General features: G+C 38.5%; 1 protein-coding gene across 1 annotated transcript in view; it reads left to right on the top strand.

Moving 5' to 3' along the window:
- LOC149225744 (putative alpha-mannosidase At5g13980) overlaps window positions 1-22212 on the top strand; it is a 67354-nt gene extending 45142 nt beyond the window's left edge. Inside the window, exon 4 of the mRNA XM_089380006.1 lies at window positions 22003-22212. Coding sequence (XP_089236132.1) covers window positions 22003-22212 — 210 coding nt within the window. The remainder of the gene's footprint in view (window positions 1-22002) is intronic.
- Window positions 22213-22855: the final 643 nt, after the last annotated feature.

The following is a 22855-nucleotide window of genomic DNA, read 5'->3' as shown; positions in this document are numbered from 1 at the left end:
GTGCTTCAGTGTCTTTGTTTTCTTGTGTATTTAGTCGTTGTGTATCCCGAGCCAAGGGCTCCATTATTTTGCTTGTAGTTGGGCATGTCTCGTTTCTCATGTATTAATTGAAATAAGGGTTGCAATTTTTTCAGATCCCTTTTTGTTCAATGTTTGGTTGAAAGTGTTTTTATTAGAACACCTAAATTTGTCAGATTTGGTGGTTAATTTTGTTGGTTGGATCTTACAATGGTATTAGAGTTGTGCATCTTGCCAACCTAAAGGTGTTTTTATCGCAAATTGAAGATGAAGAGAAACTAGTCTTCGATGATTCTCCATAATCACCCTAGCTAGTAACTCGTCCAATTTCGGTGTTTTCTGCGACTACCCTAGTTGGCTGAATAATTTTATCTGCAGGAGATTGCAGGAGATTTATTGTTATTTGCTGGTGATCTCAAATTCTTTGTCAAAGTACCAAAAGAAAGGTCGTCTCCTGGAAGTTGAATTTGGTCCATAAAACCCTACCAGATTGAGACATACTTTCAGTGGAAGATCTAGTCACATGGGCCGCATCTTTTCAGCACTTCAGTAGGCCGAGACTTATTTTAATTGTTGTAGGTCACGTCCTTGCGGCAGGTATTCACCACTGCATTCATATCAAAAGCCGTAAAGCCGAGGGTCCATTCGCGAAGGCCATTCGTACCCAAAATTTGTTTATAGGCCAACAGGCCATACTCTGTGCGCAGTAGCTTGACCACGAGGCTGAGTAACGCTACCCTACATCCATTATGCAGAAGTCTAAGACCGAGGCATGCTTCTTTTTTTTTTAAATAAAAAGGGGTTGTGAAAACATTAATTTTAAAGGGGAAAAGGTTTGAATTTTTAGGCCAACTAATTAATATTTTATCCAATGGGCAAATTATTTTGTTAAACGGACGGAGAGGTAAAATCATTTATATAAGAGGGTCAAAATATCATTTGGATGGTCGCATTATTAATTCGAGGGGAAATTTAATTTGCAAAGGCCATGAAAATTATTTGAAGTTTAGAGCTTTTTTCCCCTTGCAGATCTAGGGCAGCATTCACCTGAAGCAACGATCCAATTCACGAGCAACCGAGTTAAGCTTGTATCAATGCTATAAGGCCAAATTGTTTTCTACCATTGTTGAGAGCTCGATTTGTGGGAGAGGTACTTGTTCCGAAATTAAATATTGATTGTGTTCAGAACTTCTGGTGCTAAGGACGACTTCATCTCCATTTAGTGGATCAAATACCAGGGGTTTGATGGTTATTTTCTAAGCATATATCAAGATTAAGCTGCATTCAGTTCATCTCAAGTTCAGAGAATAGAAATGCCAAGAAGCAGTGTTTGCATTTCTCCTTGACAGTGCCATAGATTGAATTTATTAAGTGACGAGCTTCATCTTTTATCAATATTAATTGATTTTCTATCTACTTGAGGATCAAAGTGGAAGGAAATCCCGTATTCAGAATTTATAAGAGGGTCGAATTAAATATAGAAATATCACAGTGAAGGCCGAGAAATTTGTATTCCAATCCCAAATTAGAGAGGCCGAGAGCTCATATAAATAAAAGTTGATTTGTCTCAATTTCTAGAGGGACTGAGATTGGCTTATGGAGGCCAAACTACCCGGATTAGTGTATTAGTCCTTTCCTGGCCTATACGTTCCATATATGAAGCAAGACAGGTATAAATCGCAATTTTCTGATTTGCATTAAAAACAGGGTTTATGACCAAGGAAGGTTGTGTTTGTCTCTCCAAGAGATAAATCATTCACCAATTCTCAGACTTATTAGTACCCCAAAGAAGTCTTGATCTCCGTCTAAAAGGGGAGGGCAGAATTATTAAGAGTCTCTAGGGACTTTGTTATTAGAAGACCAAGCAATATATGTGATTTTCAGATATAAAGGATCGAACTTTTAGCATCAAGGAGCCAGCTGACATTTTTACTCATGATTTGAAGATTTCCTTGAAATGGCAATCTTGAGGATGAGTTTGTTGAAGCTTTGGGACAAGTTGCAAGAAGTTTAAGGGTCAAAACTCTCACTATGTAACCTCACTTGGACAAATTTTTGTTTGTTGGCTGAATTGTTTTCTCAAGGATTATGGGTTGCAACAGAACTTTCTTGAAAAGATTCTAAGGAAGGACAGGGAAGAGAGGCTAAGCTCTTCGCACTTGGATCATAGTTGCAATGAACCAAGTCAGTGATAGACCTTCGTAACTTAGAGAAATTAGACACATGTCTATCCAAGGTGGGGCAACCAGAATGGAAGAAACTCAATTGGGCTCTCACGCCATTCATGCTTGCGTTGATACAACACAAATTTTGGGAACATCCTTATGAAGAGGCCAAGCTCACAATTGCTTCTTGGCTCAGCAGGACCATGGCTTTAACATCGTCACTATCGCCTTACAATAATGATATCATGAGAGAGACATTGCAGCTGATAGTAGAAACCCTTCAAGGGTTGGACAACATTATGCTTCCTACCTTTCAAAAGCGGCGCAAAATTTTAGAAGTCATGGCACCTTTATGTTAAATTTGGAATGCGGTGACTTAATATTTCAAATTCTCTGAAATTTTTTTTACTGACATTACATCAGCTCATCCCAACTAGGTCAAAACAAGCATGCAAAAGATTGTGTACTTGTTCTTAGAAGGACATGCTGACATTTGTAAAATACTAAGATCCAAATTGTTGACCATTTGGAGAAAGGAACTAATTGTTTCACCAACCGCCGATGATCTAGTTGAAAAGTTGGTCATGCAAAACATAAAATTTCTCAGAGGAGTGCTGACTAGGAAGGAGTTGAAGAGGATTGATGGAGGAAGAAAGAACAAAGAAAATAAAACTTGTAGCAAGAATAAGCTAAGAAGGAGAGGCCTATGTTTTATCTGCAAGGGACCTTGGGCACTTAACCATTCATGTCCAGGTGAAACGAAGGAGGCAACAAGGATAGAACAAAAGGAGGTTCCTCTAGATCATGAGGATTCATCTAAAGGATTTGAGCAGTCAAGTATAGATGGTGAGCAACAACACAATGTTATTCAGAGAGACTTGCAGGACAAGCTGATGATAATCAGTCAGCTTGACAAAGTACATGGGGAAAGGAAGGAGGTAATTCTTCCTAACGATGTGGTAGACTCTTGTAGAATTGAGTCCATAGAGCTCCAGGAGGACATCCATGAATGGTATGAGCAATCAAGTGTAAATAAGAGTCCACCAGTGCATCCATGTTTGACAACTAGAGAGGATGGACAACAAATTGTCCCCAGAGGTGGAGAAGGCCAGGAAGAAGACATTCAAGGAGACTTAAGTGAGGAGCCAGTAATGGTAAACCAACATGATGAGCATGATCATAAGGGGAAACACGAAAAATGTAGTATACAGGATAAGCCATTTCTAGAGAGTTGGTCAAAGGTTCAAGCTAGAGTTATGATAGTTGAGCATTTGGTGTAGACAGATACAGAGGAATTCAGCATGGAACCAAAATTGCCAGTAGAGGACTTTCGGGAAAAGATCATGCATTTCATGACAGAGCTTATGATGTTGAAGCAGAGAGTTTGAGCAGTTTGAGACACTGTCTTACAGGAGAATAGGAAAATTGAGGAGCTCATAGGGTATGTGCCGAATCATTGACTAGGCTGCTTAGTGTTGAGGAACGACTCAAGTCCCTCACAAGGCAACAAGAGGAGTAAAATTGTGAGTTCTATAGCAACCCTCTACAAGAGTACATAAATAAGGCTTGCAGCACTACCAACTTGTCTTTATACATTGGGGAGAACAAGGCAGAATTCTCCAAATGGATCATGTTGGATGACTGAGTGGAGCAACATGAATTGAGCATCAAGCAACATCAACGTAGTAGAATTATTCCATGTGCAGGCATTCATGCATTAGATCCTTACCAAAGAGATGGATTGGCGAGAGATTATGGAACGAACAAAGTTCATTCTTAAGTTAAACACTCCAAAAGACGTGGAATATGTAGACCTCCTTTTGTTTTGTCCTTGACGTTATGTCGAAGTACAAGTTGAAGAGAAAGGAATAAATATCGATCCAGTGAATATCACAACTCAAGAAGAACACAAGCCAGTTAAATAAAAGACACATTTAGATGTTGTAGTTTAGACGATGAACATCCCAAGTGAAGGCTCTGTAACCAACTCAACAACATTGTCTCATGAAGTAAATCAGAATATTGCCACACACATCTCAATCAATTTTCGAATCTGTATCACTTAGAACATAAAAAACAAAATTATGTTCCCAAGAATGTCGATGTCATCATAATCAATCTAGTGATGAAAATTCATCACAAGTTTCTAGTAACCAAAAGATTCTACAGAAGATTGATTTAGGATGGTCAAATCCTTTCTTAGTGCGACAATTTTATTTATCACTGAAAATATCATATCATCTTATATCAATGAAAATGAAAGTTCTGAGGCGAGAAGACATTCGAAACAGAAAAAGAGATCAAAGCATCTTATTAGCAAGCGTTGAGGACAAAGCTTTTTGAAGAGGAAGGCAGTGTTATATAGATATAAATAATGTAAATATAAATATTAATAACACATAATAAATAATGGTTAATTAGTTAATGAAAATATATGTCCCTAAGGACATGATTATTCATAATGGGACACCTACCTAGGGTATATAAGCAGACTCTCAGTCTTATTTGTATCATCATTCTCATTCATACATTTTAATATATATTATTGTATCCTAAATGGAGATCTACATATTCCAAGCCTTTTGGAGTATTTAACTTGAAGAATGAACTTTGTTCGTTCCAGATTATGAGTTAGAACTCTATTGATGGGATGATTCCTAGAAGGATACTCTTAGCCAAGGGCATATTGCAACTTGGGCTCCTAGGAACGAACAGTGATAAAGGGCTGAGATGGTAGAATAACCCACAGGTCCTTGGACTTAGGTGGCATTGGGATCCAAGTGAATCTATTGAGGGTAGAATTGGCCTGAGAATTGTTTTGGATCCAGGTATCGAAGGATCCATTCAAGATCATTTAGTGTGGAAGCATGGGAAAACAAGCTGGCTTGTATGGGATCCTGGTATCAGTATACAGATGCTTTTGCTATGGATAGAAGTGGATTGCTTGAGGGCAAGCAATCTTTGGGTGGGAGGATTTGTAATATTTCATTTTCTTGATATGGTCAAAGTGGACAGAATTTGCCCATGGCATTTACCGTGGCTTTTGCCCATGGTATTTACTGTGGCTTTTGCCCATGGTATTTGTTAAAATTGTCAACCAGGACAAAACTTCATGTGGGTCATCTTATTCATGGCTAATAATATTTTTATTAGATTCCTCTCATTGAGAGGTGTAGGATTGATATAAAGATCATCCAATTCCGATAAGCATTCATGGAGATATGAATTTATTTTGATTATGGAATTATTATCAAGCCGACCTACAACTCATGTAGGCTCAGAAGCTCAACAGCCGCATCTATTCACCCACCAACGTTATGTATAAATATAAGAGGAATTTTCCTCATTTAGACTCACTCATCTCATCTCTCTCTCTCTACTACGCAGATATGAGTCTCTTCTCTACTGCGCTGAAATGGGTCTCTCTCTCTCACACATGTGAAGCCGGAAGCTGTTGAATTTGAAGTTGCAACTGTAGAAGTAAAGATTGACTTGCGTGGCCTAGAATATCTCCTCTTTGGAACTGCGCTATAGGTTCATCTGAACCTCCTTTGAAAGCCGAAACTTTTGGTGGTGGAATGAAGTCAATCCGACGAACGGTTTGCAAGATATCGACTGCCCTAGTTTGAAGCCGGAAACTGCTGAATTTGAAGCTGAAACTGCAGAAGTAAAGATTGACTTGCGTGGCCTAGAAGATCTCCTCTTTAGAACTGCGCTGTAGGTTCATCTGAACCTCCTTTGAAAGCTGCAACTTTTGGTGGTGGAATGAAGTCAATCCGACGAACGGTTTGCAAGATATCGACTGCCCTAGTTTGAAGCCGGAAACTGCTGAAACTGAAGCTGCAACTGCAGAAGTAAAGATTGACTTGCGTGGCCTAGAAGATCTCCTCATCTGAACTGCGTTGTAGGTTCATCTGAACCTCCTCTGGAAGCCGAAACTTTTGGTGGTGGAAGGAAGTCAATCCGACTGTTGGTTTGTGAGATATGGTCTGCCCTAGTTTGATAATAAAGCCGCTAATGCTGATGCTACTGATCTAGGGTTTGCTACTGCTGATATGAATCAGATTTATTGTACTATTTCTCTCTGCTGAATTATTGAAGATAAAAGAAGATTTTATCAAAGGGTTTCCCCACACATTGTGGGGTTTGTCCCTGGCTAGCCGCCACATCTTGTGTCTCTTGTCTTGGCTTGTTTTCTGTCGATCGTTTAATGTTCTATCCGCACTTTACTTTATGTACATGTGATTGCTAATCGGTGGAATGTAATAAGAAAAAGAAGTAAACTATTATAAGCATATAACATACCATAACTTAACATGGTATCAAAGCTGAGGTGAAGACAAAGCCTGAGCAAGAGCAAGAGCAAGCATTGAAGAGAAGATTGGCAAGGCTATCCTAAAAGAACTATGGGGTCCTCAACACTCTTTCCTGCCGAAGACAAGCTCCGTGAGAAAGCTGACTATCACGGATGGAAGATGTCTATCGATCTAACCCTTTAATATCAAGGAGTGCTGGACCATGTAAGAGGCAATATTGTTGAGCCTTCATCAAATACATCTGCTGCTGCCTGGAACAAATGGAAAAATGGAGAATTCAAAACAAAGAAGATCATCCGGGACTCTATCGACAAGCGCTTGGTAGCCTACATCTCTGATCTAGACACCTCCAAGGAAATCTACGACAGACTGGTGAGTTTATTTAAAGTTAATGATGCAAATCAAGTTTTGTTTCTTAGAATTAAGCTGAGGGAAATCAAGAAGGGTAAAGATGAAAGTATGCAAGCATACTTCTTAAGAATCACCGAGATCAAGAACGATCTCCTATCTATTGGGGAAACTATTACTGACAGAGAAATGGCACTCTCAACTCTCGGAGGATTACCATCTGAATGGTACGTGTTCAGGACTACTCTTCTGAACTATAATGTAATTCCTGGTTTCGAGGAATTAATGGCTAGATACATTCAAGAAGAAACAAGGGAAGAAGAGCAAGAAATGCCCATGCCTAAAGGTCCTCCTGCTGCTTTTTCTTCTCATGCTAAGAGAAGAAATAATTCTGGGTCTAAATCAAAAGGAAAGGATGGATCTAAGGGTGGAAGAAAAGGACGATGTTTTATCCGCGATGAAGCAGGTCACTATGCAAGGAGGTTCCCTGATAGAAAGTACTCACACTGGGATGATGATCAAAATCCCTCTAATGGCAATCAAAGGAATGACAAATTCAATTGCAAAGGTAAGAGGAGAGCTGGGAATCAAGGAAGAGGACAACCATTCAAGAAGGCTAGAAAGTCTAGGATGTATTAAATGCACATGACCTCAAAAATAACCTAGTGTCCATCTCGGCAACGGAAGACAAAGGCTATAAGGTAACCTTCAGCGATGGTAAGGTACGCATATGGAAAAATAATGTTAAAGATGCTTTCACTCTTGGGTTTCGAGTTGATTCTTTATATCAAGTCGGTGGAAGTTTGCTAGGTGTCATGTCTTGTGACACAACGCTTCAGTCCGAACTTTGGCATCGGAGGTTTGCCCACCTTCATTACAAAGCTCTACCCGATGTAAGATAGATGGTAACAGGGATGCCTGAATTCCAAGTAGAGAAAGAAGGTGTATGTCCAGGATGTGCTGAAGGAAAGCTCAAAAGGGGACCATTCCCCTCGAGCCAAAGCAAGACCTTTGATATATTACAATTGGTTCACTCAGGCATACCTGAGGTTGGCATTAAGAGGGAGACACCTACACCACATACTCCTGAGAAGAATGGCGTGGTGGGAAGGAAGAACCGCACGATGATGGAAGCTGTCTGGGCCATGCTACATGATCAAAGACTTCTGATGTTTCTATGGGCTGAAACTACAATCACCGTCGTATATGTACAAAATTGATGCCCTCATCAAGCATTAGGTTCCAAGACTCCTAAAGAAAAGTTCACTGCAAGGTGAACAATCTTTCGACTTTGAGGAGCTCTCAAGAAGCCAACACCAGGGAACCGAAAGAAAAGGATGATGAATCAATGCCTGATGTAGAAGAACCCATGGATCCGATTGATCCTCCTCCATATGAGCCTTCCTCTTCTAGGAAGAGGCCTTCATGGCTTAAGGGGTTACTTGATAATGCTGAAGGACATGCTGCACCCCGAGGAACCTTTCGTGAAAGTAAGAAACCTAATAGGTATCAAGGATACTTGACCATCATGAGCATGATCATGCAAAATGAGCCTTCGTCATTCTCAGATGCCGTCAAGCATTAAGTATGGAAGGATGCTATGACCGAAGAATATGAGTCTATCATAAAGAATGATGTTTGGGAAGTAGTTCCCAGACCCCAGGACACGACTGTTGTTACTTCCAAATGGCTTTACAAGATAAAGCATGCTGCAGATGGAAGCACGGAAAAGTATAAGGCTCGTTTTGTTGCTCGAGGTTTCTCCCAAAAGGAAGGTATAGACTATGATGAGATATTTGCACCTGTTGCCAGATATACGACCATCCGCTCGATCATAGCCCTTGCCGCTTCACAAGGATGGAACCTACATCAGATGGATGTCAAGACTGCGTTCTTGCATGTCTCGATCAAAGAAGAGGTCTACGTAGAGCAACCCGAAGGATTTGAGATTTATGATCAAAAATCTCATGTATGCAGGTTGAAGAAAGCTCTCTATGGGCTGAAGCAAGCACCCCGAGCATGGTATGAGAGGATCGATAGCTACTTGATGAAGCTGGGATTCACTAGGAGTGAAGCCGATCTAACCTTTACTTTAAGGTTGAAGATGACAAGCATCTCATACTAGTGTTGTATGTGGATGACCTCTTTCTAACAGGTGCAGACCTTCTCATTCACAAATATAAGAGGGAGATGGCTTCTGAATTTGAAATGAAGGACCAAGGACTTGAAGTGTGGCAAAAGCCAAGGGAAATTTTCCTATCTCAATGAAAATATGTGGTAAATATATTGGAAAGATTCGGTATGATGGACTGCAAGCCTGTGACTACCTCGAGGATCTTGACTTTTAGAAGTTTTATGGTAGTGATGTCGAACTAGGCTTGGGAAATGCCTCTGAGTTTCAAAAACTCATTTGCATTGATGTTCTTGGTGAACCTCCGTCCGAACATATGTTTTGCAGTTAGCATTGTGAGCTCATACTTGGTTGAGCCTCACTAGATTGATGCCAGGAATCTTCTGAGATGTCTTCAGGACACAATCTCTCATGGATTAAGATACACTGCCGGAGATGTGAGACTACTTGGATATACTGATGTTGATTGGGCAGGCAGTGTGGTGGACCGTAAGAGCACTTCCGGGTACTGTTTCACCTTAGGATCTGCTTCGATATCCTGGATGAGCAGGAAGCAGAAGTCGGTGGCTTTGAGCACCGCCGAAGCAGGATATATTGTTGCTAGTATAACCTCGTGTGAGGTAGTCTGGTTGCGAAAGCTCTTCAGTGAGTTGTTTGGATTTACATTGGATACCACTATGATTCTCTGTAACAACTAGAGGTGGGATTCGATTATTGAGGAATCCCGTATTTGTCAATTGCTCTAGCAGATAGACGTCATCTGGGATATGGTAAGTCGATGAGCAAGGAAGCTCCATCACATTAAGATGATGTACAGGTTGATACACCTTGTCAAAGCCCCGAGGAAAGATCTAATCTGTGATTTTCCCAAACGAATTGGAGTCAGCAAGAAACCCTTGTACAAGGGTCCTGCATGTTGCATACATTGAGCTCTGGGAGCTCTGAGGGCTTGTGGTTCCTACTGGAGCAATATATGACCACAGGGTGACTCACCCTCCCCTGGTGGTGCACACTGGAACAAGATGATTCGCTCTCTTGTGGGACAAGATGATTCGCTCTCTTGTGGAACAGGATGATTCGCTCTCCTGTGTAGCAGGATGATTAGTTCTCCTGTGAGACCTGGATTGATGTGTTCTCCATGGCAGCCTGGATTGATGTGTTCTCCACGGCAATTGTAGTAGGATTGATGTGTTCTCCTATGAGGCCTGGATTGATGTGTTCTCCATGGCAATTGTAGTAGGATTGATGTGCTCTCCTATGAGGACATGATTGATTAGTTCTCCTGTCGAGGCATCCTACCCATGCAGTCTGGGACTCATCGGAAGTACCTCTCATCTGATCAATGAGCAGGGAAATGAAGTGAGGGACCATAGTAGTACCGATGGATGCATCGTTGTAACTACCGTACTCCCTACGCTAGGATGACCTCCATTGATCTGGGATCAATGATACTGGTCTGGGACTAGTGGTAGGAGTTGTACCATACTATGACGCTGACTTCGGGTCGGTTGAGACTGGTCTGGGATCAGTGGTACATACTCTGAGACTGACTTTGAGTCAGTGGAGGATGATATTGGTCTGGGACCATTGGAGTTGTACTCACTATGACGCTGACTTTGGGTTGGTTGAGACTGGTCTGGGACCAGTGGTACATACTCTAAGACTGAATTTGAGTCAATATGATACATCCTCGATCGTTTCTTCTTCTTCATAATTCGGACAAAAGCAGAGTAGAACAGAACAATGCAAGAGCAGAGCAGAACAGAACAAAACAGTACAGATCAATGCAGGGCAGAACAAGACAAAGCAGAACAGGCAAAATAGAGCAGAGCAGGGCAAGGGTCAGGCTGTACAAGGCAGTGCATTTGATGGATGAATAGTAACGACCGATAGATAGATTGCAGATGAAGTTCTCCATGGTTGAGAGGGAGTGTTAAAATTGGCAACCAGGGCAAAAATTCATGTGGGTCATCTTATTCATGGCTAATAATATTTTTATTAGATTCCTCTCATCGAGAGGTGTAGGATTGATATAAATATCATCCAATTCCGATAAGTATTCATGGAGATATGAATTTATTTTGATTATGGAATTATTATCAAGTCGACCCACAACTCATGTAGGCTCAGAAGCCCAACAGTCGCATCTATTCACCCACCAACGTTGTGTATAAATATAAGAGGACTTTTCCTCATTTAGACTCACTCATCTCATCTCTCTCTCTCTACTACGCAGATATGAGTCTCTTCTCTACTGCGCTGAAATGGGTCTCTCTCTCTCACACATGTGAAGTCGGAAGCTGTTGAATTTGAAGCTGCAACTGCAGAAGTAAAGATTGACTTGCGTGGCCTAGAAGATATCCTCTTTGGAACTGCGCTGTAGGTTCATCTGAACCTCCTTTGAAAGCCGAAACTTTTGGTGGTGGAATGAAGTCAATCCAACGAACGGTTTGCAAGATATCGACTGCCCTAGTTTGAAGCCGGAAACTGCTGAATTTGAAGTTGCAACTGCAGAAGTAAAGATTGACTTGCGTGGCCTAGAAGATCTCCTCTTTAGAACTGCGCTGTAGGTTCATCTGAACCTCCTTTGAAAGCCACAACTTTTGGTGGTGGAATGAAGTCAATCCGACGAACGGTTTGCAAGATATCGACTGCCCTAGTTTGAAGCCGGAAACTGCTAAAACTGAAGCTGCAACTGCAGAAGTAAAGATTGACTTGCGTGGCCTAGAAGATCTCCTCATCTGAACTGCGCTGTAGGTTCATCTGAACCTCCTCTAGAAGCTGAAACTTTTGGTGGTGGAATGAAGTCAATCCGACTGTCGATTTGTGAGATATGGTCTGCCCTAGTTTGATAATAAAGCTGCTAATGCTGATGCTATTGATCTAGGGTTTGCTACTGCTGATATGAATCAGATTTATTGTACTATTTCTCTCTGCTGAATTATTGAAGATAAAAGAAGATTTTATCAAAGGGTTTCCCCACACATTGTGGGGTTTGTCCCTGGCTAGCCGCCACATCTTGTGTCTCTTGTCTTGGCTTGTTCTCTATCGATCCTTTAATGTTCTATCTGCACTTTACTTTATGTGTGGAATGTAATAAGAAAAAGAAGTAAACTGTTATAAGCATATAACATACCATAACTTAACATATCACAACTCAAGAAGAACACAAGCCAGTTAAATAAAAGACACATTTAGATGTTGTAGTTTAGACGATGAACATCCCAAGTGAAGGCTCTGTAACCAACTCAACAACATTGTCTCATGAAGTAAATCAAAATATTGCCACACACATCTCAATCAATTTTCGAATCTGTATCACTTAGAACATAAACAACAAAATTATGTTCCCAAGAATGTCGATGTCATCATAATAAATCTAGTGATGACAATTCATCACAAGTTTCTAGTAACCAAAAGATTCTACAGAAGATTGATTTAGGATGGTCAAATCCTTTCTTAGTGCGACAATTTTATTTATCACTGAAAATATCATATTGTCTTATATCAATGAAAATGAAAGTTCTGAGGCGAGAAGACATTCGAAACAAAAAAAGAGATCAAAGCGTCTTATTAGCAAGCGTTGAGGACAAAGCTTTTTGAAGAGGAAGGCAGTGTTATATAGATATAAATAATGTAAATATAAATATTAATAACACATAATAAATAATGGTTAATTAGTTAATGAAAATATATGTCCCTAAGGACATGATTATTCATAATGGGACACCTACCTAGGGTATATAAGCAGACTCTCAGTCTTATTTGTATCATCATTCTCATTCATACATTTTAATATATATTATTGTATCCTAAATGGAGATCTACATATTCCAAGCCTTTTGGAGTATTTAACTTGAAGAACGAACTTTGTTCGTTCCAGATTATGAGTTATAACTCTATTGATGGGATGATTCTTAGAAGGATACTCTTAGCCAAGGGCATATTGCAACTTGGGCTCCTAGGAACGAACAGTGATAAAGGGCTGAGATGGTAGAATAACCCACAGGTCTTTGGACTTAGGTGGCATTGGGATCCAAGTGAATCTATTGAGGGCAGAATTGGCCTGAGAATTGTTTTGGATATAGGTATCAAAGGATCCATTCAAGATCATTTAGTGTGGAAGCATGGGAAAACAAGCTGGTTTGTATGGGATCCTGGTATCAGTATACAGATGCTTTTGCTATGGATAGAAGTGGATTGCTTGAGGGTAAGCAATCTTTGGGTGGGAGGATTTGTAATATTTCATTTTCTTGATATGGTCAAAGTGGACAGAATCTGCCCATGGTATTTACCGTGGCTTTTGCCCATGGTATTTGCCTTTTCTTTTCAAGGAAAAACAATAAAATAAGGTTTCAATAGAGTCCATCAAGCCTATAAAAGGGGATAGGAGCTAGACAGTGGGAGCATCCCGAGTTGTTTGTCTATTATGTATTTGTTGAGAACTTGGCGAGGCCAATTCTAGTTTGATCCCAGGGACAAAAACTGGGTGTAATTTGTCTGGTGGATCCATCGAGATTCACATTTGTGCTTCAGTGTCTTTGTTTTCTTGTGTATTGAGCAGTCGTGTATGCCGAGGTAGGGGCTTCATTATTTTGCTTGTATTTGGGCATGTCTTGTTTCCTAAGTATCAATTGAAATAAGGGTTGCATTTTTTTCAGATCCCTTTGTGTCTAGTGTTTGGTTGAAAGTGCTTTTATTAGAACACCTAAATGTGCCAGATCTGTTGATTATTTTGTTGTTTGGGATCTTACATCTTATTCCAATGTAGACATGGCAATAAAACAACACTTTGTCAATGCAACGGATCTTAGATCTTGCAATATGAAAATTGTTGACAACTCACATGGCGCAAGTTCTCCACAATACTGAACATGTAATTAATGAAACTTTACAACACTAAGTGTCCCATGGCTCAGACCAAATGTTTTAAACAGATCCACCTAGGTTTGCGGCTCACAATGGCTTTCAAAAAAATGAGCACTAGATTAGGGGTATTTTGAGGTCTAAAATGGGCCTCCTAAAAGAAATGTACAACCAAAATAAATTTTTTAAGAACCAATAGGATTCAAAATGATGATGTCAACCATGGGGGATGATTCACCATTTTTGGAGTAAAAAAGTAAAAAGATTAAAAAATAATAAAACAATAAAACTACTTTTTCAACTTGTATTTTCAATTTATCTCCCTAAGATTTTACTCAAATTTCAAGTGTGAGTATTCGTTGGATGAAAAATTTAATTCTTCAACTAAAGAATACCCATATTGCATACTTTTGATGGAACCTGCTACACGAAAAATGTGAAATACATGAAAAAACGTGATTGCAATCATGTCTTTCAATTTCTCATTTCTCGTGTAGCAAGGTCCATCGAAAGTATGCAACATGAGTACTCCTTTGATGATGAATCAAATTTTGCATCCAATGGGTGTTGTTGCTCGAAATTTGAATAAACCCATAAGGAGATAAGTTGAAAATACGAATTGAAAAAACAACTTTTTATTTTCCTTCCAAAATTTGATGATGTAATCTAATCTTATTTTATTATTTCCACTATTATTTTATAATTTCTTTAGGAGACCCATTTTATACCTCAAAACTCCCCTAATGTGGTGCAATTCACAACTCCACATTGCAAGCTTACACTTACAAAGACAACAACACACAAAAATATTTTCTATCACAACAAAAAACACACACCTATGCTATGCTAATTTATGTACAGAGGATCAGCTCTCATGCCTCTCACATCTTCTTGGCCTTCCCATAAGGGAATTAAGCCAAAACAGGCTCTCATACCAATTTAGGAATTTGAGAAAGATTCACAGTGCCGCCCAGATTATATACAAAAAAATTCATATATTACACTGCAAAATCAAAATACCTTCCACATATATAGTGCTAATAAAATCTAAAAATTTTCAAATTAAGAAAGTATTGTTGAGAAAATCTCTCAACAGCTTAATCCACTCAACAAACCAAACCTACCTATACTATTATATGCCTTATTCCGCATTCATTTTATGCCAAACAAAAGCAATTAACCAATCTAATTATGATATGATTGAAGCCTTAATGATTAGATTTCTCAATTTTATACATTATCAACTATTAAAATGGTATTTTTCGAGATTAAAATCCATTATTAGGCTAACAACACCTAATAATTTGAGTGAAGCTAGAAGTATCGTAAAATGATCGCAACAGAAAAAGACATGGTCGCAAAAAGTAAGAACCCTATTTAGAAAAATGCATAGAGGAAGATTCACATAGACAAATGCGGAAGGAAAAACCAGAGGAGACAAATAAAATAAAATAATTCTATTAATGTGCAACAAATAACCCAAATAGATAAATGAATCTGCTAAGAGCGATAATATGAACATGTCACCGTGTTCTGCTATTTCCCGAATATCAAAGAATGACAAACAAACGCTTTCAAGTTCGTCCCGACGCCTAAATTCCGAAACTTAGAGCAATTAAATTAGACTATAGAAAAATTAAAATAATACCTAAACCACTCTTTGAAGATGACAATATAAATGCTTTAGACAATATAAATGTTTTGAAAGGATGCCAACACTATAAATGCCTTGAAAGGATTCCTCGAAGGAAGATGCAAAGGGAAGGGAAGGTGCCTTCATGTTCAATTGAATTTATCTGTTGAAGTTGAGGAGGAAAGGCTACATTCCTGTCTATCATCCCCTTATCCCCTCTAAATATGTGTCTCCTTTGCCATTTGTTTCTTCGTGAAGAAACTTGTGATAGAGGATTGCCCCCAAATATAAGAGCAACTGCTTTGGATAGATGCTAACAATATAAATGCCTAGAAATGATTCCTTGAAGGAAGATGCAAAGGAAAGGGAAGGTGCCTCCATGCGCAATTGAATTTATCTGTAGAAGATGAGGCGGAAACACTAGATTCCTGTCGATCATCCCCTCTAAAAATGTATGCTCTACCATTTGTTTCTTCGTGAAGAAACTTGTGATAGGGGATTGTCCCCAAATACAAGAGCAACAAAAGTTGATGTGCCATGTGTCTCATTGTATTAGGAAAGTGGCTTCTTGTTGTATAGGAACAAAGGTCTGCTTGTTGGAAAGGTGAACCCTGTCCTGGGATTTGAGTTAGCAATTCCACAACAGTATCATCGGAGGGGTAGAAGACCCCTGTGATCTCATAGGTTTAGGCTCCATTGGAATGGTGTGGCTTGTTATCGGCCCCATAACATTCTTATCCATTGGTATTACAAGGGGGAAAATTTTAATCATCCAAGTGGAAAATAGCAAAGATGCAGAGCATAAAATACAAATGATTTTTATTGAAGTCGAGGAATATGTCAATTGTAGACCACACCTTTGACATTTGAAGTGGAATAGAACTTCGATGCATGTATACATACGATTCTTCTCCTAGGGGTATAGTATTTGTTTTAAGTGTTGCTTATGTTGGCGATATTGGGGAATGGGCGGAAGCTTTGAAAGCTTGAGGTAGAGCATAAGCATGGGAAGAACTAGACAAAACCTCAGTGACAGAGAAGGAATATCATTCAAATACCAAGGATTTTCGTGAAGAAGTTACCCTATAGAGTAGGTGGGGTTTTGACTCCAAGAGAGAGTTGACATTGAGATAAAAATCAAGCATGAAGAACCAGTCGGCGCTGATGATGGGCAATGGAATACCAGAAGAAGCTGCAGGTAGCATGGCTACAGGTTAGGATCCGGAGGCAGGGATGACGCTGGTGGACCTCATTACTTTAGATCTCATGCTGGCAGGCCAAAGCACAGGTGGGGCGGCAGCTACTTTTCCTTCTTCCACTTTGGGAAAAGTCAAACATGGAGATCGGAAAACCTGGAAGGTTGGTGGCTTCATTCCTCAAATCCAAAGTGATAATGATCTAGCTGCCAAGGTTTTAACTCCTGTCAAAAATAATATTTGTTTAGCCAAGCATAAGAAGAAGCCTTTATCTTATTTCCAACTTTCAAGGAGTGTTCATAAACTTGGTACAACAGCTGATCAAAAAAACTCCCAGAAGCAGCTAGTACATCAAGTAAATGTTAAAAATTCTAAAAATGAAAACGATATCTCAGGTTTTGTGGAAACAAATCATTTGGGTCAAGTCAAAATTACTTCAATAGACAAAACAGGAAAGTGGATTTGGGTAAATGCAAAGCAATATCAGGGCATTTTAAGGTGTAGGCTTGCTCGCCTTAAATGGGAACAAATGAGAAGAAAACCGATCCAGAGAAAGAAAATAAATAAGAGCAACAAAAATAAAGAAGAATCAATCATTTACAGTCCCACATCTACACCTCTTACTTGGTCATCAGATCTATATGTCCAAGAACTGATGAAGGTCAGGACAAGGCTGGAGATTTTGGAAGCCAAAGAACAGGAAAGGGACCGCAAAATTTTAGAGATCACAGTTGCAAACCGATGTCTAATGGAAGGTAATAGAATTTTAAAAGAACATGTAACAATGTTACAAGAGGCTCTAGAGACAAGAAAACAAGAATGGCAAAGCATGAAGACAGCGTGGCAAAGCATGAAAGAATTAATAACAACAAACAAGGATGTGATAATTTCTAAACAAACTCAGGTAGATACACAAGTATCTCAGTGAACAGACATTTCCAAAGAGAAGGCAAAAAGGAACATTAGGAAAGACAATCCAAAAGAAATCAAAGCTAGAGTTGAAGACGCCAATGGTTACAGAAGGGTAGAGGAAGAAGAAGATGCAAGTGCTCATAGAGCACAAGAAATAGAACACAAAGAAAGAAAAGACGGGGAAACAAACTTTATTATCAGGGGAATAAGAGATTATGGGAAGAATGAAAGCACTCTCAATTTGACAAGAGACTTTATGAAAGAGAAACTACATTGGAAAGGGCAAATTTTCCAAGCAAGGAGGGTTGGGAGGATATGTGAAGAGAGACCTCGACCCATAAAAGTCACCATGGAAAGCGTACAAGACAAACACCAGCTTTTGGCAAAAAGAAACTCTTGAAAGGCTCACACTTCTTCCTCGATGAAGATTTAACCAAAAAACAACAAGAGGAGAGAAGGGATGAAGTGGAGAAAATTAAAACAAGAAGAAATGAAGGGAAAAGGGCATGGTTGTACAATGGTAAAGTCGTTATTGCAATGTTTGGGCCTTTGGGCAAAACAGGGCAGCAAGCTGGCAGTAAAGAAAAAACAAAGAATTCGATAATAGGGATGAAAACAACAAGAGCAACATGGATGAAAAGGGGTGAAGACTCAAATTTGAGTCTTATGTGCCAAACTGCGTAGCAGTTATCTAAGTTTAGTTTGTTGGAATTGTAGAGGTTACCCTTGGAGGAGGGGACCTGGGTTAGGGCCTATCGCGGAAGGTAGAGACATAATTTGTCTCACAGAAACTCATGAACAAGATTGTTGCAAAACCTCTGTGTTTGACAGTTATTTAAAGTTGGAGTTTGGAACAAGATAGCAGAAAATGACAAAGGGTATGGGGGAATACTAGTTTTAGTGAAAGAAAAAGAAGGTTGTCACATTCAATTAATTAAAGAAGATGTAAATAAATAATATTTATGGTTGAAAATATCAGAGAATGAGAATCACATAAGAATTGCAGTATGCTATTTTTCCCCTCAAGTCTCGAAAACTTACAAAAATAAGGAGCTGGACAACAAGGATCCCTAGGCAACTTTAAAACAAGATATTGTCGTGTACTCTCAACAAGGAGAAGTTCTTTTATTGGGAGATTTCAATTCTAGAACAACAAATAATCAAGCTAGCATTCTTTGTTGTAAAGAGTATAAAAATCCTATTTGACTCACTAAAGAGGAGAATCCCCAATGGGTGAGGTGTTCAGAAGATGACAAAGTTAGCAATCATTTTGCAGAGGATTTGCTTACACTGTGTGGGGCTTTCAACTTAATTATTTGCAATGATCTAGATAGATGGAAAAGGTCTGGGAACTTCACTTGCAACACATACAATGGGGCAAGTTTCGTTGACTATGTGATGTGTTCACAAGCTTGATAGAAAAGATAGATGAAGTTAATATTGGAGAGGATATTTTGGACTTTAAATCATACCATAACCCAATTTATATAAGGTTATCATGGTTAGAAGAAAGGCAGCATAGGAGGAAAACCCAATGCTTTTGACAATCATTATCAAGGGGCAAAATTATTCTAACACAAAAAAATAGTACTATCTTCAAGACAATGTTAGAGAGATTAATTCAAATGTAGAAAACTGGTTTCAAAAGCTTCAACAGTTTTGAGTTAACAAATATAATTCAAAGTGCACTTGAGAAGTGCAAAAGAACAAAAAATAGGAAATCATAGTCAAATTGTTTTCCTATAAATGCTTGGTTTGATGAGGAATGCAAAATGGCAAGGAGAACCTTGAAAAATGCAGGAAAGGAGAAGATGAATGTAAAGTTATATAAGCATATACTAAAAAGGAAAAAAGATGAGTTAATGCAAACAAGGAGAGAAGATTTAATATATTTAAGCAAGAATAATCCAAAGATTTTCTGGCAGGAACTGCAACCAAATAAGAAGCAAATTGAAAATAATATTACAGCCAATCAATGGTTTGAATATGCAAGATAATTCTATGAGAAAGAATCTGAGGCAGAGCCCCCCCAGGATCAACACAACTTCAAAGCTCTTCACGTTACAAGAGGTGGAGAATGGAATTAAGAAGATGAAAACAAGAAAGGCAAAGGAATTGGTTGAACTACAAGCAAAGTATCTAAAATGGGGAATGAACGCTCTGGCACAACACATCATGGAAATATTCAACAGCATCATTCAACAAGGATTCCCAAGAGACTGGAAAACTAGCCTAGCAATACCCCTTTTTAAAAGTGGAGACATTAATAATCCATCCAACTATAGAACAATTATGATCAATCCTTTGTTTGCAAAGCTTTTCAGCAGCATGGTAGAAAACAGAATTAGTAAGTGGGCAGAAGTAAAAGAAAAGAGGGCAAGAGGACAAGCGGGTTTTAGGCCGAAGCATTCTACAGTGGATCATGGTATCACGTTGAAACACATTGTTGAAACGGTTTGGGAGGACAAAGAAGAAGTATTTTGTTGCTTTGTTGACTTCAAAAAAGCATTTGACACAGTCCCTAGAGATAAGTTGTGGCGTAGAATGGAAGAACTTCAAATTCTTGTGCATTATAGAGCCATTGTCCATAGACTTTAGGAAGAACTGAAATTCAAGATTAGAATCTCAGCAGGTATTTCAGAAAGCTTTAGAAGTGACATTGGAGTCAAGCAAAGTTGCCCTTTATCCCCTACTCTTTTTGGTTTATATATTGGTAAATTGGAAGAGTGGCTAAATCTGCAAGGTGGAGATGGTGTTTGGTTGGGGGAGTTTGTGATAAAGGTTCTTTTATATGTTGATGATATTGTAGAGTAGTGGGGATGCAAGTCAATACTAGCAAGACCAAAATAATGATTTTCTCTAATAAAAGGAAGCAGAGCTAGCATACTTTCTTCTTTGAAGGCAACATTCTTGAAGAGTAAATGAGTACAAGTACCTCGGGATTGATTTCAACAACAAACTCATTTGGGAGGACCGTAGAAAGAAGAGAATTTTAGGAGGCTGGAAAGCCTTATATGCTTTTCAAAATAGAAGTAGAGCAGCAGAGTTATGGGATTGGAAAATGATTAAAGTTCTTTTTGGACTACTAGTTTGTCTAGTGATGTTATATGGGTGTGAATTGTGGGTTAGTAGCACCCCCATCTCAAAATGGAAACAAATTGAGAAAATCCAAAAACGCTTGATCATGAGCAAGTTCAAAATAAAAAGTTTAGTACCTTATGAGATAATGTTGAGTGAAACATGAACAACTCCCATCGAAGCAATTGCTATGGTGCGGCTCATAAGATTTATAAAAAGAATTGAGCAAATGAGAGTAGGTAGATGGCCTAATGTTATCTTCAATGAAAGCATGAGTGAAAGAAAGAAAACATGGATGAAACAAAACTACACATGGATGCAAAAATGGAATATCTACCTCAATGCCTGTCCCACAAATAACAAGGAGCTAAAGGATTTTGTTATGGAGAAGTTTCGTAAAAAGGTATGGGGAAAAGAGTTGGGTAGACAAAAGAAATACTACGTTGAGGAATTTAACCCTACGTGTGATCTACGACAAAAAGAGTTCATTGGAGCTAGCATTTCGTGGAAGGCAAAGGTTCTTATTTCTCAATTAAGGAGCAACTCGCATCAACTTCGGTGTAAAACAAGACTTTGGAAAAGGCCTAAAGAGGCTTGGGAAGAACGGGTGTGTACATTTTGCACTTCTAGGGCATTGGAATCGGGAAAACATTTCGTTTTGGAATGTGATGCATTCAAAGACATCAAAGAAAATTATGAGAACATGTTAGCATCAATTTCTTGGCATTGTCTTTTTAGCGAGGGGATTGTTGGAAGGTTGGGCAAGCTCATCATCAATTTGAATAGGAAAAGGATTGAATTGCAAAAAGCGAAAAACAGGCAACTAATGGTCTCATAGACTATTTTTAGTCTCGTGGACCTTAAAATACCATACCATTTCATTTCATTACATACAATTCTTCTTCTTGGAGCAAGTTATAGTATTTGTGGTAAGTGTTGCTTATGGTTGTTTTTAGCATGTATATTTTCTTTTAACAAGATGAGAAAATTTATCAAATAATTGAATTGTTAAACTAGTAGTGAGATTGTTATTATTAATTGTTATTTAAAAATATAAGGTAATTTATTGTTATTATTTAAGAAAAACTATATCACCTAAAATAATTTATTAGTAATTTATAAAGAAATCTGAATCTTGCCCATTAACCTTTTTCTTTATCTCTAAAAAAACATAAACTCTTAATCAAATTTTTGTAAATATAAAGATAATGTTACAATATTATTGTGAGTAAAATATTTTTAAATTTCTGTACCACAGACCATAGTACCTAGGGCCCCTTAATAGCATTCTTCTGGCAATGGCATATGCATTGATATATTTATTATTTTGATGATGCAGGTTCAAGGTAGAATCTATCTAAGTGTCAATTCTGTGGGAAAAGCTTCAGAATGGAGGCGTACAAAGGGACAGAAAGCACTGCTCCCTCTTCAATTTTCATTTGCCATAATACCAGTTAGTTTACTGGGATTCCATTTATTGTTAACAATTTTGAGGAGGCTAAGAGATAAGTCTCCTAGTTATTATGTATCTGTTTTTGATGTGGATTAGCTTAGATCGGTTTTCCTTCATGGAGGGACATATCCTCTAGGTTTTGTTTCTAAGTTTAAGGCAGGGACATATTCTCTAGTTTTTGTTTCTAAGTTTAAGGCTTTCTAGTTTTTAAATAGCTTGATTATGTATTATATGGAACCTTTATATAGTCTCAATATAATACAATTATGCTTTTTTTTTTCTGAAAAAGTCTCCCATTATTTTAGGAAAATGGCGCTCTCCCCTGCCAGTTAATGCGGTGCACTTACCTTTATACCAAAAGGAGGTTTCAATTTTTTTGGATATTTGTTTACTTCATCCCAGCAATGGATAAACCTAAATATTTTGTTTCAAATCAAGCCAGTGCTTATGAAATAATGTTCATGGTGTTTTCAAGAGAAGAAAATATCTCCTTTTAATATGACAAATTATAATTGTTGCGGCCTTATCTGTTTATGGTTATCTAAATGACAAATAAATCACTAAGGAAGTCCATTATATTTAATGGAACAAGATAGTGAACAAAATTAGATAAAGAAACCTCAATATTCAGCCATGGCAGAAGACTATGAGCTACCACCTAATGTCGCCATCCTTACACTACAGGTATTTTCACGCGACCCTTTTGTATGCTCTGCTCTTATCTTTAGTTCCACATATT

Source organism: Pinus tabuliformis, chromosome J, assembly GCF_031772625.1.
Source record: "Pinus tabuliformis cultivar Carrire ecotype Pingquan chromosome J, CPIR1, whole genome shotgun sequence".
Classification (NCBI taxonomy): Eukaryota; Viridiplantae; Streptophyta; class Pinopsida; order Pinales; family Pinaceae; genus Pinus; species Pinus tabuliformis.
The sequence above is the reverse complement of the archived record's forward strand: the minus strand, read 5'-3'. Positions and strand labels throughout refer to the sequence as shown.